This window comes from Oryza sativa, chromosome 8, assembly GCF_034140825.1.
Source record: "Oryza sativa Japonica Group chromosome 8, ASM3414082v1".
Taxonomy (NCBI): domain Eukaryota; kingdom Viridiplantae; phylum Streptophyta; class Magnoliopsida; order Poales; family Poaceae; genus Oryza; species Oryza sativa.
In genome coordinates, this window is record NC_089042.1 from 8,456,139 (window position 1) to 8,473,595 (window position 17,457).

Genomic DNA, 17,457 nt, shown 5'->3' on the forward strand with positions numbered 1-17,457 from the left:
AGTCCTGCCTGCCTGTCCCGAAGGTTCCGGCCGTAGGTGGGATTGGGTCGGTACTCTTGTCTATGGCTAGGATGGGTTGGAAACTATGTCACGTCTTCCGTCTGTATACCGTGGTGGTATGTGGCACGTGGTTGCACGTGAGGAAGATGTGTCTTGTGGGTAAAGATGTACACCTCTGATCAGAGTATAATCTATTCGAATAGCCGCGCCCTCGGTTATGGGCAAGCCGAGCAATGTACCCAAGTCAGTGTTATAATTCTTAAAATTTGGTCAACAACTAAAATGTGGAATGGTTGGCCTAGGTTGGCTTGGGACGAGCTGGGACCCAGGGTCGGGTTGCCAGTTCGGTCTGAATCATCGTAGGCCTTGGGTTAAGGCAGGTTCGTGTGGGTTCACGGCCTTGTTTAATAATACTGTGTAGCTCTAGGATCGTCTTTATAAAATGGCTTTGGGCAACTAAGTGACTTTTAAATGCTGTTTACTGCAAAACTTAACCCGTATATTATTATCCCCTTGTACTCCCTTGCATTAATTATGCATCTCCGGTGTGGCTTGCTGAGTACTGTGGTTGTACTCATTCTTGCTCAATCTTTCCCCTCTTCAGTAAGAGAAGCTTTGGAGAAGATGTCTTAGGTGGAGTCCTGGCTTATACCCCAGTTGAGCGCCTGTGAAGATGGAGCCGTAGGCCCGCTAGTCCGCTGCTGTTTATTTTTGATTGTCAGGCCTGAAGCGCCTTTGTAATAATGTAAATATTATCGATATAATAAAGATGTGCCTTTTGTATCATGTTTGTTTGGTGTACCCCGGCTTTTCCTGGGACGGGGATTAATACACTAGCGTTCGGGAAAAGGCAATTTTCCCGGTCGCGACAATAGGGCATCTTTTCGGCAGGGGGTCGCCTGCCGTGGGGATCTTTTCACTGCTCCATTTCTTTTTCTTTTTTTTCAGCTGGCCGGCAGGGGGTCGCCTGCCGTGCCTCAGTAGGGGATCTTTTCACTGCATTTTTTTTTTGCAGCTGAAACGGTAGGGCGGATACACGCCCTACCGCTGCCCATTGCAGTCGGGGTGGGTGTCCCTGGGGTGGCGATGGAATAGAATCAAATCGAGCTAATAAACAGGTCGTGTTGTCTCAGAATGGGCGATATGGTACAAAACTCATTACCGGATGGATTCAGTCGGAGCCAAAGAACAGCGCGCAGAGCAACCTAGGGCTAGGAGTAGAGGTGCGTGGCATACCTGCTCTCCACTCCACGTCGAGGGCGCCGTCGAACTGGCCGTGCTGGTGAAGTTTCCCGCCGCCCGGCCGTCGCCGTCGCCGTCGCCGCTGACGGCCGGATCCAGATTCTCCGGCAGCATCACCAGCTGGCTGCTCGCCGCCGGTCTTGGGGAAGCGGCGGCGTCGCGGAGAGTGGAGAGAGGTCGGGAGCGAGCGAGAAGCCGAGAAGGGGAGGAGGAGGATGACCCATCGACACCCATCGACTCAGGCAAATGCAGGATGCTGGGCCATGAGTCCACGATGAGTCCATCCTTCTGACGACGCACGTGGGGCCATCCTTCTGACGACGCACGTGGGGCTCGAGCGGAAGCTTTCCCAGGCCCAGTTTGCTACTGGGCTGATTTATCTTGTTTCGTTTTTTGAGTTTCACTCGCATCCTTCAACCACAAAGAGGTACTATATTGCATCCGTCAACTATCAAAACAAGTGGAAATCGAGTGTCATAGTTATTTAAATGACGGTTTCGACTGATTTGGTGTCTACCTAAAATACCCTTATGGACATATAAGGTTAACGGTTGATTTATATCAAGTTTCAAAAAAAAATATGAAAACTTTTATTTGGCCTCCTTACACAGTATAAAAGTTTGTATATAAGTTTTAATTTTTTTCATTTCTATTTTTTAAAAATATAACTTATTTGTTATATGCTATATAAAATATTTTTTGTGTTGTTGTTTTTAATATAAATTATCTTTCATATGCAACATAAGATATTTTTTGCTATTATCTTTCGTGTAAGCTATTTCTCTATGATATACACACAAAAATATTTTCTCTGATATACACACAAAAATATATTTTTAAAAAATAAAAAAACTAAAACTTATGTACATACTTCTTTGTTGTGTAAAGAGGCCATATAAAAAATTTCATATTTTTTGAAACTTTCTAATGAGATAAATTGATTGTTAACCATGTATGTCTCTAAGGTATTTTGGGTATTTTTTAAAAAAGAGGCCCATCATAATTGATAAAGTCATCAGTATATAGTAGAAAGAGATAATGACAGTGGTAAATCGTTGAACTGGGATAAACTCAGTAGCATAGAATAGATTATCTCAACTTTATATACACATATAAAAAGTTTATACGTATGTATGTAAAGTATATACGTACGTACATATAATATAAATTTTTCATATGTATATACTTTTGATGTATAAAAAATATATACACGTATACCAAGTTTGTATCTAATTTAAACATTCAAATCTTTCAACTCGAAAATTTTAAAAAAATAATTATGTATAGATTTTAAAACTTTAGATTCTAAGTTTTAACTTTCAAATTCAAGTTGAAAACTTCCAAGTCACCTATTTATTTCATTCCTGGTTAAGGACGTAGGATTGGAACGTCGATGCGACACTAAACATGTCATAGGTGCGTCTCCTTTTGCTACCTACTACCGTCTAAATCCATGTACAAAAGCTGCTTCAGCAACTATGATCAGTAGAGCTAATTAATTACCATGGCGCCGTCTTCGTTGCTGCTCTGCTGGAGCATCCTCTGCCTCGCCGTGGCCGGCGGCGGCGGCGGCGGCGCTGCCACCTCTGCCGATTCGCTGCGCTTGCCGTGCCTCGACAACCCGCCGGAGCTGACGGCCGACGGCGACGGTGAGGCCGGCGTGGTCATCGATGACCTGGCAGGCTTCCCGGCCTATGTCACCGGCGACGTCCACTCCGGCCGGGCCATCATCCTGGCCTCCGACATCTATGGTTAGTAGTGATTATCAACTGATTATCGAGTGATCAGCTGTTGTCGCTGTTAATTTGGTTTCTTCAGGATTCGAAGCACCATTGCTGAGGTACAGTATTCGTCAATTTCTTTAGAGAGAATCCTTTATATGCCACTGAAAATTGGTCTGAACCCTTATATGCCATTGAAAATTGGCTCTTCCCTTATATGCCATTGATACAAATTTGCACACCCTCTCATGTCACTCCCGTTAGTTGACCGTGTGTTGACCGTTAATTCTCAAGGAAAAAAGACGTATTTACCCTTCTAAATATAGGGCATGCCTAACAACTCAGAGAGGGCAAATATGTCTTTTTTACTTGAGAGTTAACGGTCAACTGACGGTAGTGGCATGAGAGGGTGCACAAATTTGGACCAATGGCATATAAGGGAAGAGCCAATTTTCAGTGGCATATAAGGGATCAGACCAATTTTCAGTGGCATATAAGGGATTATCTCATTTCGTTAACCTCCTCCTCCTCTCTTTGTCGTCGTTGTCTGTCATCTTTCTCCGCAATTTTCTTCATTTTCTCCACAAATTTAGTGAAAGAAATTAACACCTGAACAACTCTAGAAAGAGACTGAATTCGAGGGAAAATAAACAGAGTAAACATGACAAATAATTGTATGACTTAAAAGGTGATATTGTCATTTTTACTCAATTATCCCTATCTTTCTGCAGTGACATGCGTGAATAATAGTTCTCATCACCCATGAGGCCATCATCAGTGTTTCAACAAATAATATTAGACAATGCTCATCTTTCATTTCAAATAGTTTAATTTCCTGATCTTTTTGGGACTAATCATGGTTTTAAACTATTCCCTCCCTTCATATTATAGGCCACTTTGGGTTTGACCTAAGTCAAATATCGTCAAGTTTGATAAGTTTATAAAAAATATAGAAACATCTACAACATCAAATTAATTTCATTCAACAACTATCGTTCAATATATTAATTTTTCTATAAATTTGGTCGAACTTAGAGAGGTTTGACCTATAACAAACCTAAAATAATTTATAATTTGAAATGGATGGAGTAGTTACCAATGCATGGAGAATCAGAAGAATATATACTCATTTTGCAATTTTTCCATATTCTATCCTCCCGCTAATGATATAAATATGTCAAGCGGGTTTAAATATATATATCATTTTAATGGAAAAATTCATGTCCACACATCGTGCATATATATCAAGTGACAAATACAGTGAAAATTATTGAAAATACTGTACATGCCAATAATATTATACCTATGTGTAAAGTCTATGCATTATACTGAAATAAATAAAAATTCTGACAGTTTTACAAGTAAAAAGCCATCAGATTTTGTCCTTAGCCATCAGATTTTGTCCTTAGGACAAACGTAGTCGGAACTCTTTTTTTTGGGCAAAAAATGTGTAAAGTCTATGCATTATACTGAAATAAATAAAAATTCTGACAGCTTTACAAGTAAAAAGCCATCAGATTTTGTCCTTAGGACAAACGCAGTCGGAACTCTTTTTTTTTTGGGCAAAAAAGTGTAAAGTCTATGCATTATACTGAAATAAATAAAAATTCTGCCAGTTTTACAAGTAAAAAGCCATCAGATTTTGTCCTTAGGACAAACGTAGTTGGAACTCAATGAAGGACTGAGAATGATCCAATTTCAGTGTTCCACTTTCTGTAGAAATATCTTGAATTCCAACAATACAACGACAAACCCGTGATTTCTTCATGTGGATTTTACTAAAATTTATGTTTTACGTTCCAGTTTTAAGTGCTTCCTTGAGCTTCAAATAGTACGACATCCCAGCTAAATTTATCTCATACAAATTCTACTTTTATTCCCATTCTAGATTCCAAAAACAATTTACAAGCTGATGTGTGGTTACTGATGCTGACAATGACAATTACAGGGACAATGCTGACAAAGTTGGTGAAGCTGGGTATTACGTTGTGGTACCTGATTTCTTCCATGGACAACCTTACAATGGAGACCCAAGTATAAACGTTACAAAATGGATCACGCTTCACTCTCCGGTAATTTGTTTCACCGTTTACATAGGGGGTGTTTGGATCCTAGAGATATTTTTTAGCCCACCCCTTTTAGCCCCAAAATAGCTTAAGGGGATCCAAACAGGAGGAAGTTTACATCTTGTAGACACGTGGTGTGACTGTTGTTTCTTTTTTTCCTCTATTTATAACTTTTTAGGGCTATGGTCTTGTAATTTTTTAATGCTATATCAATATGAAATCTCACATGGTTCGTTTCAAAACGCCAAGTAATAATGATCATAGTTGCATTAAAAAAACCTTTTCTAGATGATGCTTATTGTGGAGTTAATTAATGGATATTGATCAGTATATTCAATTTGAATTTCAGGTAAAAGCAGCTGAAGATGCTAAATCAATTTTTGCTGCTCTAAAAAGGGAAGGCAAATCTGTTATTGGAATTGGAGGTTATTGTTGGGGTGGTAAGCGAAACTAACCAGCAAAAGAAAAATGTCTTTACATATCATACACCAGTACATTAGGATTGCACTATAATTTTTTTCGTAAATTCCTAGTTAATTAGATTGCACAGCTAGATTTAGTTCATATTATAGTCTCAGCACAAGTTCAACTGGCAGCAAAGTTTGCTGTGGAGGTGGCCAAAACCAATGAAGTTGAAGCGATTGTCATCTCTCATCCTTCAGAGGTGATTGCTGATGATATGAAAGGTGAACTTAACTTGTTTTGATTTGATGCTTAATTGGTTGCACTACATATACATGAATTATCTAGTCATTTTATGTAAGTTGTATCCAAGAAGCCTCTGTTTTGTTTACTAAATTCACATTGAACGCAGGTGTCAAATGCCCCATTGAAATCCTTGGAGGTCAGAATGACCCTATAACACCACCAAGTTTGGTGGACCAGTTTGTGAATGTGTTGCGTCAAACAACTGAGGTGAGTTTTTTTTTTTTTGAGAACAACTGAGGTGAGTTGCTGTTGGGTTTCATTGGCACTTGATGCCAAATGATCTTTAAATTTTGTAAAAAAAAATTACAAAATAGAAAGCACAAGAATAACTGAAACAGAGTTTATTCACCCCCCCTCCCCAAGAAAAAAAAAGAAACAGTAAACAGAGAAGAGATAAATCTCCCAGTGATGATGAGATATTAAAAGATCATGCCGGCACTAATTGGAAGTCAACATTTGGAAAGTTGTTTTTGAGAAGAACATTTGGGAAATTTACAATAACTAAAGTCTAAACACTAGTACATTGCAATTAAAGTTCCATACATGTACATGGCCATAAATTCGGAAAATATCCTATATCTTCTTGACTTGTTCTATATTTGCAAGAAGACCCTAATTTTTTCTTCAACACAACCACTCAATAATGTTTAAGAAAAGAAGCAAATTAAAAAGTGCCTCTAATGGATTGCATCTTTGTTGCAGGTTGATTACTTTGCCAGGATCTTTCCAGGCGTGTCTCATGGCTTTGCTTGCAGATATAACGCCAGCAACCAGTTTGCTGTCAATACTGCTGAACAGGCTCTTGCCTTAATGCTTGACTGGTTTGAGAAATACTTGAAATGACAATATAGATATTCTATTAAAAAAATGACAATATAGATAGTTATTTGTGAAAATGCAGAAAATCGCACTTATTCATTTTCATCTAAATAAATTGCCGGTGTCCATGTATAAGTATAACCAGCCATGTCAATGTGATTAATTGGCTATGATTTTCTCTGAATTGAGCTTGTCGATGTATTAACTGCTGAATTGATCTTCAAATTCAGCGGTGGGAATTCAACCCAACGCACATGCATGTATTCTCAAGTTCAAAGTTAAAACTAATCTTCAAATTTGAACGTTGGAACAAATGCAAGCTGAAAGAGGGGACTTCTGCAGTTGGAGCTTAGAAAGTTGGAGGTGAAGGCGTTGTTTTATTTTATTTATTTTAGATATCTGAGGTTTTCATTAAGCAAATAAAAGCATCTATATGTTCGACACCAAAATGTACAATCAACCAAAAAACACACTCAGACACACACTACAAAAAGAAATCAGAGTAGCAAAAGACCTTACACAACTATATCTTGACTTAAAGAAACTCAAGTAAGACTAACATATATAATAAACACGCCATCCCAATGGCGTAATAATTTCACTTTGGTTTTTGAGATAAAAAGTAAAAGCTATACTTTTTTTTCTTACAGAACTCTTACAAATGCTGATGTGACATACCGTGATTAATCTAGATTCAAAGCGCCGTTACTGAGGTATAACTTTTGTTTTTCCGCCGTCATCCTCCTCTCTTTCCAGTTTCCCTTTTCTCTAGAAAATTAAACTGAGTAAATTGCTGTCAATAACCGTAGGGAAAAGAAATTGACGCATGAACATGCTATGGAAGCTAGGATACTGATTAAATTTCTAGAAAATAATAGAGTGGCACACTTTTTTTTCAATTAAATGGAAGATGCACAAGCGCACAAACCTCCACAAGGTTTCGTTCAATTCATTTTGACAAAGCCTGTAATTTTTGTTCGTGTACAGTGGTGGGGACTTAGGATAAATACTGTGTGACCTTGAGAAGCTAAAGCTATATAAAAAAAATAGAACAGGTTTTTTTCCCGATGATTAAAAAACATGCTTGATGTTTGTCAGTTTCTTTTTATATCAAACATTAACTTTTGGACATTGTCATGGTTCGAGGTAAACTATGGTATCCTTTGCTAATTCAATGCTGGTATTAACCTTTTTCTTACTGATCGAAAGTGAGAATTCGTTTCTGTAACGCATGAATTCATTTCATTTTTCAATTGAGCACCATCACCAAAATGTTTAAATGGTCTAAAATTTTTGGGCAATAAGAAAATAATATTACATTTGGTTACTCATTATTTATGATATTATTTTCTTTATCATTTTCCCCAATATTTATGCGATTTCAACACATATGATTCGATACCGCCATTTTGTATGGAGCGAGCGTGACAAGATAACAATCTACATGAGGTCATGAGTCATTGTCACTATTCACTGGAATACATGTGTAAGGTGCCACAATTTTGAGTGGGTAGATTTTCCCGTTGTAACGCACAAGCATTTTACTATAAGACATAAACTCACAAAACCTTACTTTTGGTATGTGCTTTCTTATCATCCTCGCTTTCCGATTATCCTTCATCGCTAAACTCGACTTGCTTTGAAAGCTTTTGACGCACAAGTTTGCACTTGTGGTTCTTCCTTTTATCTTCAAAAGATAAGCCGTTGTTGTCCTTGTTATCTTTCTCATCCTCCTTGATAGATTTCTTGAGCTTGGGACACGTAGAATTGATCCGAATGTGGTTCAACTCACTACGCTCCAAACATCAAATTGGACCACGCTGAAACGACAACTAGAAATAATTCGAAAGGACAGCATGACAAATAATTGGAGATGACAATGACAAATAGTTAGGGAGTACTCCCCCATTTCATATTATAAGTTGTTTGACTTTTTTCTTGGTTAAAATTCTTTAAATTTGATTAAGTTTATAGTAAAAATTAGCAGCATGTACATTGCTACAATATTTGTTTTGTATTGAAAATGTTACTATTTTTTTCTACGAACTCGGTCAAAGTTAAAAGAAGTTTGATTAAAAAAAATCAAACCAATTATAATATAAAGTGTAATAGTTTATATTATACGTAATACAAAGTGTAATAGTTTCACTTTGTTTTTTTTACAAGAAAAAAGGGGCGCAGGATTGCAGCGTGCAGCTGACTCTACCGGTTAAAGGCATGTACAAAAGCCCAAGCATCATCTCTCACTCATCAGTATGCAAATTAACCATATGGCAACTGCTTCGTTGAGCCTCCTGATCCTCTGCCTCGCCGCGCTCGCCGCGGCGGCCGGCGCCGCCGCCGCGGCTGCTCCGCCGCGCTTGCAGTGCTTTGAGCACCCGCCGGACATGAAGGCCGCCGGCGGCGGCGAGGCCGGCGTGGTAGTCCACGACCTGGCGGGCTACGAGGCCTACGTCACCGGCGCCGCCCACTCCGACCGGGCCGTCGTCCTCGCCTCCGACGTCTACGGTTAGTACGCACATATGATTGCCTGAGCTAGCTAATTAATTAAGCACTGATCAGTTATCACTACTTCCATTTCTTCATTCCATAATGATGATTATGGACTGATGAACCGCTAATTTAATTTTAATTGCTGCTGCATGTGTGATTGTTAATTTGGTTCAACTCCTCAGGTTTCCAAGCGCCGTTACTGAGGTAAATTTTCTTTGTCATCCTCCTCTTTTTCTAGTTTTCTTTTCTAGCACAAATCATATTATTTTTTTATTAAAATATAATCGTGTGAGATCTTGCTGTAAATATTTAATTATAACAAATACAACGGTACGATCAGATCGTTTATATGATAAATAATTTATGAAAAAAATAGTTTAAAGATACGAGAAGGAGGCTAAAATAAAATATATGGAAATGAGATATAAAGTGTGTAGCTTTGCATGCGTATGGATAGACACCTCTTGCACTAGCCAAAAATGCAACAATGTAGTAGGGGAGAGCATCTAATTTTTCACCATAAAATCGAGTGTCCCATTTGTAGCCACATCGCAATCGCACAGAAAGAAAATTGACACATGAACCGCTATAGAAAGAGACTGATTTAATTTCTATATAGAAAGTAATGGCGTGGAAAATGTTCATTTTTTATGGTAAACTGTTTTTATTTCAATTAAATGGAAGATGCACCAACACGCTTGCACAAGTTTCTCATTCCAATTAAATTCTTTTTGACAAATCCTACTTTTTTTTTTCTTGTACAAGTCAGAAGCAAACACACTCACGCACATACAGAGACACACCTATGTTGGTGAGTCCTATGAGTATCTCCAACATACTATCCAAATTATACGAATTAGACTTTTTAAACACTCATATAGCCAACTCTTCATCTAATTTGTCAAGTCAAATTCATTACTCACTTCAACATCCTCTAAGTCTGTGACAATGGGTCCCATATGTTGACCTTCCCACCCTTCTTCACCCATCCTCTCTATTCTTCTCTTCTTCTTCTCTCCACTCCCTCCACACCGCTGCCGCTCCCCCTTTCTCCACGCTGCGGCCACTTCCTCGGCCGAGAGCAGCAGCCAGCAGAACCGGGAGGAGCTGGGAGCCTAGGAGCAGCTGCCGGCGATGGCAGAGAGGATGAAGGGGAAGGGAAGGGTGCCTCGAGATGGCCACCCTCCGTGTCACCACCGCGGCATTCCCTGGTGCATCAGCTGCTCGTCCCTAGCTTCCTCCACGTCGCCGCTCTGTGGGGTGACACGTGACGGAGGGAGGGTGGGACGGTGATGGCGATAAGGGCATAAAGCAACGGTGACGAGGATGAACGAAGGCGGAGACGGTGCGGGGGAGGAGGCAGTGGAGGCCGTGGGTGCGGATGCCGCGGAGCAACTGCTAGTCCGTTACCATGGCCACAATGGCGGCTGGTCTAGCTGGCAGAGGGATGAATTAAGGAGCGATGGAGGTGGGCGCTGGTCTAGGCGGCGACGGGGTCAGGGTTGGTGGTGGTCTCGGGGGCAGCAACAGATGGTGGTGGTGGTGGTGGTGGTCATCACCTGCGGCAGCAGGAATCGGTGTGGGGCGGGGCAGGGCAGCAGTGGGAACCGGCGGGGACGGTACTTGGAAGAAGTCCGGTGAGGCGGCGGACCTCGTGCGCGGCTACGACCTCTTTGGCTGGTCAGTAGGATACTTGGCCACGGCTGCAGTCGGCTCCTAGGACGACAGTGTTGCTCTGGTTGATGGAGGTAGAGAGAGAACGTGGGAGGAGGAAAATAGACGATAGTATTGAGTGCCATATTTGGCCAGCTAGATTTTTTTTAGATAAGCCATCTAGACGGAGAGTCTTTTGGAGCACTTTTTTTTTTTTGCTATGTTGGCTAAAATTTAGCTTGAAGAGTTGGATGGAGAGTCTCTTGGAGATGCTCTAAGGCTGAATTCAGTGTTGAAGGTTAGGAACCCTTCACCTCCGGCATATAAAATGGAGCGGCGAATTAGCATGTAATTAATTAAGTAGTAGCTAAAAAAACTTAAAGAATTTATTAATATGATTTTTAAAGTAACTTTTTATGTATTTTTTTTTTGAAAAAAACAAATCGTTTGACAGTTTGGACAATATGCGCGTGAAAAACGAGGGATTAGCAATTGGGAAAATGTTGTTCTGAACACACCCTAAGTCCCTAACACATGTATGTGTGTGTGTTTTTGCTCTTATGTGTTTTCTCTATAACTTCGGAAAACAGAACACATTTGCGTGATAATAATGATGCTGACAATTACAGGCAAATAGCTGATAAAGTTGGTGATGCCGGATATTAATTACGTCGTGGTACCTGATTTGTTTCATGGAGATCCAGCAACCACATCTGTGAACTTTACCGAATGGCTCGAGTCTCACTCTCCGGTACAATTCTTCTCGATCACCATCTTAAACCATCGTTTGGATAGGCCAAAATTTCGAAGTCATACCCCATACAAATGGATGGGGCAACTGGTCCATTGAAACGAGGCTGAAGTGATTTGTCTTACAGTACTCCTGCTCCGAGGAATACTCCATCCGTTCAAAAAAAAAAACGTAGGATCGGATTTGTAGTACTGGAAAATATTAAATCCGATCCCAGGTTAGTTTTTTATGTAACGAAGGGAGTAAGTAGTTTTGGAACACGTGCAGTCAATATGAGCTAATTTTAATCATAAAAAAATAAAATCGTTTAAAATTTAGGTTCACTACCAGGATGCGAAAGTTTCCCGTGTGCCTATAACACCCAGGAAACTAGGTGAAACACCCGGGAAAAATCTTCCCGTGTGTCAACACCCGGGAATGCTCACACGGGAGCGTTGAAGCTTTCCCGACTTGGATTCCCGGGTATCAAGAAGGCAGCGCTCAGGAAAGCTCTAGACATCCTGGGTGGTTAGAGCAGCACGGGAGAAAAATCCAACGCTCGGGATGTTCAACAGAACGGAAACGGCAACAGAATACTTCTCGGGTGCTGGTTCTTTTGCAACACCCGGGATGTTTCAGTACTACAGCTCAACATTCTTCCCGTGTGCTAACCACACCCAGGAAGTTTCAGTCCTACAGTTCACCATCACACGGGTAGTAGAAATAATAAGCAATGAAATAGAATCGGTACAAGCACTCAAATATTCAGCAATGTAATACAATCAGTGCAAGTACTAAGCATAAACTGATCTGTACAAATGTTAATACCAGATATTTGTTTTAGTTGCACACATACATATTCAAACAGCCACAACCAATCTATGGAATACACACAAAAGTAATGTTTGCTCCTTCACATAGGTAGATTTTTTTCGAACATCATAAGTACCAGTTCTTGAATAATATCTGGGAGTCCATTGGATAGGTAAGACCAAAATAACATGAACTACATCCAAAAATCATTGTTCCAGATCTTGATGTTTGGATGGATTTCTGTAGCAATGAATCATGGCTGGCAATTGGACGCACTTGATCTAGATGATGGCTGAAAAATTATAGTGTGTCAGAAGGTGCTGATAAATATTGTATAGAATATATTGCCAGATAAATATTGCTATAGCATATTATGAAAGTTTAAGAGTGCACATTGTTAGAGATTCATGCCTAGATGGATTAAAATCACAAGCCCAAAGACAATTAACAGTACAAATGTCAAGCATGCCATTTGTCTAACCAAGTGGTTCCTACTTGTCCTGTACAAAGAGCCCAGTTAGCACAAACCAGGAAGAAGATACATAAAGAACTAGATTGAACTATAGCTAGCAACTAGATACATGCATCAAATGTAGTTAGTCTTACTTCTTAGGTACCTATATATGCATTTTACCTATTTAGATTAAACTATGTGTTATATCTTAGGCAACTGTTTACATATTGAATGCATTCAGATTATATGCTTTTTCGAAGATGGAACTATCTGGTAAAAAGGTCATTAATGTTGGTATAAGATTGCTCGCCTAAATAGACAGTGGGGCATGTTGGGGCCGCTGGTCGTGGAGGCAAAACATTAGCTTTCATCGCAGATTGAAGCGCCTGAAATTTATTTACACATGACAATGCAAATAGTTAAATTTATACATGTTGATGAATTTTAAAATTAATAAGTACATAGAGGAGGCAAAACTACAAGTTACCAGCTGTATCGCAGATGTTAAGTAACATGTTTCATGTTGGCAAGCCTTACCATCAATGGGTTATTTCATCAAATCAGGACTTGCACCATGCTTTTCCTTAACAACTCCAAAATAAGCTTCCTGGATGATAAGTTGGGTGTTTATTCAAATGGGAAGAGATTAAAAAGTTGCTGATCAAATTTTGTGCAAGCTAGAGTGCAACTACTTACAAGCTTACCCTTGACACGGTCAGTACAATAGTCCTCTCCATCTTTTCCATTCTTCCTTGCTTCTGCATAAGCCTCAAATATACCCACTGGCCTCTTCTCCTTCTTCTCCTTCATGAAACAAAATAACAATTGGATTATTTTAATCTGTAAAATACATTTCAAGATTTTATGCCAATATGTGAAAGGTGATTTAAGTTACCATGTTCTTTTGGAATCGGTCAAGTGAAGCGCTGCCTTGACGGTGTGCTGGCCCATCCATCATTTCCCTGTATACCCTACCTTCACATGACTCTTTTATCCACTCTTCATTACACCAATGCAGTTCCGCACACAATTTCCATCCTTCCGGAGTCTTTTGAGCCCACCAATACACAAATTCAGTGACAAAAAATTCCTCGGATTAGTCAACGAGTAAAAAGAATTCATACTACAATGTCCACTTCTGTTGTTCTACGTTCAGCAAATTAAAGGCACAAACAGTGCACTTTAATGAAAACTAGAATATCTCTCTAGTGTTAAGCTGAAAAACTAAAACAATGGCAATACATCGCTAGTAATCAGAAGTACAAGTCCTAACAAGTAAAAATCTACACGGCCAAGATAACTAAAATGAGAAGCATAAAAGGAAGTAAATATTAGCCATATCACAATGCATTAAACATGTCAAGTTTTTTTACCTTGCTTATGATCTGGATGACCAAATCACTCTCTGAACAAAAAAAAGTGAACGGATATGGCTGGGTGGGAACAACCTGCAAATCATCAAAATCAAGCACATTATATGACAGAAACTGAATCTTCATTACATCGAACAAAACTAGAGGGAACTAAACTGAGGAAAATCAGAATAAAACATAAATACCAGTGAAGCCGAGGAGGGTAGAGGAAGGCCTGGAGATGGAGTATGGCTCAACCTGGTGGATGATGGCTGAGGTGGGGATGAGCTGAGTGGGGGAAGAGGAGGTCCAAAGGGGTGACGGCGGAGGCGGCGATGGACGGTGGAGGCGGCGATGGACGGCGGAGACGGTGGGGGAAGAGGAGGATTAGGCAGGGAGGTGGGTGGAGGAGTTGGTCGGCGTTGGGGTCTGGCGTGGGGGAGTTGCGTGGAGGAGTTGGCCTGCGGCGGTGGAGCGGCGGCGGCTTCGTGCGCAGGACGGTGACGCCGCGGAGTCACGCGCTGGCGGCGTAGTTAGGGATTTCTCAGATTGGGGATTTCTCGGGAGAGAGATGGAGTCCGAAAAAAAAATCGGGAAACAAGGAATAAAAAAAAAATCGGCGCTCTGGGGGGATGGAGAAAATTGCATATCTACCATCCCATAAGAATGGCTTCGCTAGAATACCATTATGAAAACAGGCTTCGCTGGAATACCATCCTCAACCAGAGTGTCTTCGCCAAAATACCATCCTGGACGGAAATGCCCCTGGCTCTTCTTCTTCCTCCATCCCGCGCGTGAAGAGCTCGCCGGCAGCCATGGCCATCTCCACCGCCGCGCCGATGCTGCCTTGCCGACGGCGATTGGGGCGCTGCCCTCCCCTGCCATCCCCACCTGCGCCTGTGCAGCTGAGGTCGTCGCGGAAGGACTCCGGCGACGACGCGTGGATCCCGCCGGCGCGCGTGAGCCGGTGGCGCAGCTCCTGGCCATCGCCGCCTCCTCGTTGCCACCGCGTAGCCAGCCGCCGTCGACCGCGCCAGTCGCCACCGCACCACCCTCCGCCGGAGCCCACGGCCGCCGCCGTCGACCGTGCCAGCCGCCACCGCGCCGCCCTACGCCGGAGCCCGCGGCCGCCGCCGTCGACCGCGCTAGCCGCCACCACGCCGCCCTCCGCCGGAGCCCGTGGCCGCCGCCGTCGACCGCGCCTGCCGCCACCGCGCAGCCCTCCGCCGGAGCCCGTGGCGAGCTAGCCATGGCAGGGAGGGAGCTAGCCATGGCCGCCGGCGAGCTCTTCACGCGCGAGATGGAGGAAGAAGAAGAGCCAGGGGCATTTCTGTCCGGGATGGCATTTTGGCGAAGACACTCTGGTTGAGGAAGGTATTCCAGCGAAGCCCGTTTTCATAATGGTATTCTAGCGAAGCCATTCTTATGGGATGGTAGATATGCAATTTTCTCGGGGGGATGGGGACTCATGTACACGCCAATATTTTCATCTGACAAGTGGGCCACAGTATGTTGCAACAAATCTCACGTTATCTTGGACGGAAACCGTTGCCACGTATCTTCCCGGGAGTTATACAGGCATCCCGTGTGCATTGTCCCACGCCCAGGAAGCTTCCCGTGTTCTTTGTAAAACACCCAGAAATACTTTTTGACACCCGGGAAAGTTTACCATCCTGGTAGTGGTTTTTGGGTATATGAAAAATAATATATTCAAATTTGTTGTGACAAAATCTTTCATATGATATTACCTACTAAGGGGTGATTTTGATCTTATAGTTGCATAGCAAAACCTTCAGTCCTTGACCTGGCTGAGATGCTTATGGAGGGTAATGGATGGTTTCTGTAGGAAGCTGAGGGTTTCCCCCTCTGTTTTTTAGAAAATTAAGATGCATATCAATAAGTCAAAAGGTTGAAATTGAGTCAATAAGTTGATATTGATCAGCATATTCAATTGACCATTCATGGCAGGTGAAAGAAGCTGAAAAGGCTAAATCAATATTTGCTTTTCTAAGAAACGAAGGAAAATCAGTCGTTGGAGTTGGAGGATATTGTTGGGGTGGTGAGTCATATTGATCAAACACAAGAAAATGTATTTATGTGTTTATACTTTATATCTATATATATCCTAATCTATGAATATTATCTAAAAAAATCTTAATCTATGAATACACTCTTGAAACTTCCTATCCACATTATACTATGTTTGATAGAAATTAAAGTCTCTAAAAACATGTTTATCTGGCAGGAAAGTTTGCTGTGACGGTAGCAAAAACCAATGAGGTAGAAGCGGTTGTCATCTCTCATCCTTACGCTGTGACTGCTGATGATATGAAAGGTGAAGTTGAACTTTTTGGCGCTATGCAATATTTATCATTTGATCTAATCTGTATTATTTACTCATATTAATTATTCCCGTTGATAAACAGAGGTTAAATGGCCCATCGAGATCCTTGGAGGTCAGAATGACACAGTTACACCACCAAGATTAGTCTACCAGTATGTGCATGCCTTGCGTCAAAGAAACGATGTGAGTTCTTGTTTGATTTCGTTGAGCATGTTTTTGTCTCGTTACCTTTTTTTCTCGGATAAAATCTTCATTTTCCACTAAAAGTTGACACGATTTCTAATTTGTCCATCATCCTCTCAATCACATATAGGTTAAATCCACGTGTTGATGACTCATCGTGAATAAATAAGGGATTTTTTTAAATAAATCGGCACATGCAGCAAATTTCATTGAATAGAGAAGGAAAAAAAAACTTATGTATGTTATAATAAGGGATTGAAAGCTCTGAACAACTGAAACTGAAATATTTGGCAAGTTAACGAGGCGATCAATGTACAAGGCACTTGTAAATCAATTAAAAAACTGTGGCTTTGACCCAATTTCTTCTTCTAGCATATACGGTACAGAGTAACACAATGATATTGTTGTTGTTGCAGATTGATTTCTACGCCAAGATTTTTCCAGGAGTTTCCCATGGATTTGCCGGTCGATATAACACCAGCGACCCGTTTGCTGTCGAAACCGGGAAACAAGCTCTCGCCTTAATGCTGGACTGGTTTCAGAAACACTTGAAGTGATGAAACTTAATAAATACTACATGAAAGAACATGCAAATGTTTCTTCAGAATAAATTACCGGTGTCCATGTACAAATTTGCATAAACAGCCATGCATGCAGGCTGAATACAATGAGTGTCTGCAATCTGGTGGCTTGGACCCAGAATTTGGTTGCTAATTTCTTTATACCCACTCAATGCCTGTTGGGCTTTACTGTTTTTCCAATGATGGAATAAAAAAATACCGGCCATTGTTTAAAGAGCTACAACCATTTATTAAAAAAAAATCACTCAATAATGAGTACCATCACTTTCTTCTCTTAATTTCACCATTATAGTAGAGG

The 17,457-nt window shown here is 41.1% G+C and overlaps 2 protein-coding genes and 1 pseudogene across 4 annotated transcripts; 2 read left to right on the forward strand and 1 right to left on the reverse strand.

The window, feature by feature from the left end:
* Positions 1 to 2,638: 2,638 nt before the first annotated feature.
* On the forward strand, positions 2,639 to 6,740 carry LOC4345025 (hydrolase pyvD). Of its 2 annotated transcripts, XM_066303531.1 has the most exons (6): positions 2,690 to 2,993; positions 4,912 to 5,035; positions 5,379 to 5,469; positions 5,626 to 5,715; positions 5,844 to 5,944; positions 6,440 to 6,740. In XM_066303531.1, the coding sequence occupies exons 4-6, from the start codon at positions 5,709 to 5,711 to the stop codon at positions 6,578 to 6,580; spliced, it is 249 nt and encodes an 82-aa protein (XP_066159628.1). In that variant the 5' UTR covers positions 2,690 to 2,993; positions 4,912 to 5,035; positions 5,379 to 5,469; positions 5,626 to 5,708; the 3' UTR covers positions 6,581 to 6,740. The 2 variants fall into 2 exon arrangements, with proteins under 2 accessions (XP_066159627.1, XP_066159628.1); XM_066303530.1 differs by lacking the exons at positions 5,379 to 5,469; positions 5,626 to 5,715; positions 5,844 to 5,944; positions 6,440 to 6,740 and having other exon boundaries at positions 2,639 to 2,993.
* Positions 6,741 to 8,749: 2,009 nt separating this feature from the next.
* Positions 8,750 to 17,292, forward strand: LOC4345026 (endo-1,3;1,4-beta-D-glucanase-like; annotated as a pseudogene).
* LOC107276716 (uncharacterized) lies at positions 12,167 to 14,631 on the reverse strand. Of its 2 annotated transcripts, none has more exons than XM_066303532.1 (7): positions 14,258 to 14,631; positions 14,073 to 14,147; positions 13,595 to 13,747; positions 13,396 to 13,503; positions 13,237 to 13,306; positions 13,010 to 13,085; positions 12,167 to 12,537 (listed from the first exon to the last, which is right to left on the reverse strand). In XM_066303532.1, the coding sequence occupies exons 3-5, from the start codon at positions 13,655 to 13,657 to the stop codon at positions 13,247 to 13,249; spliced, it is 231 nt and encodes a 76-aa protein (XP_066159629.1). In that variant the 5' UTR covers positions 13,658 to 13,747; positions 14,073 to 14,147; positions 14,258 to 14,631; the 3' UTR covers positions 12,167 to 12,537; positions 13,010 to 13,085; positions 13,237 to 13,246. The 2 variants fall into 2 exon arrangements, with proteins under 2 accessions (XP_066159629.1, XP_066159630.1); XM_066303533.1 differs by having other exon boundaries at positions 13,187 to 13,306.
* Positions 17,293 to 17,457: the final 165 nt, after the last annotated feature.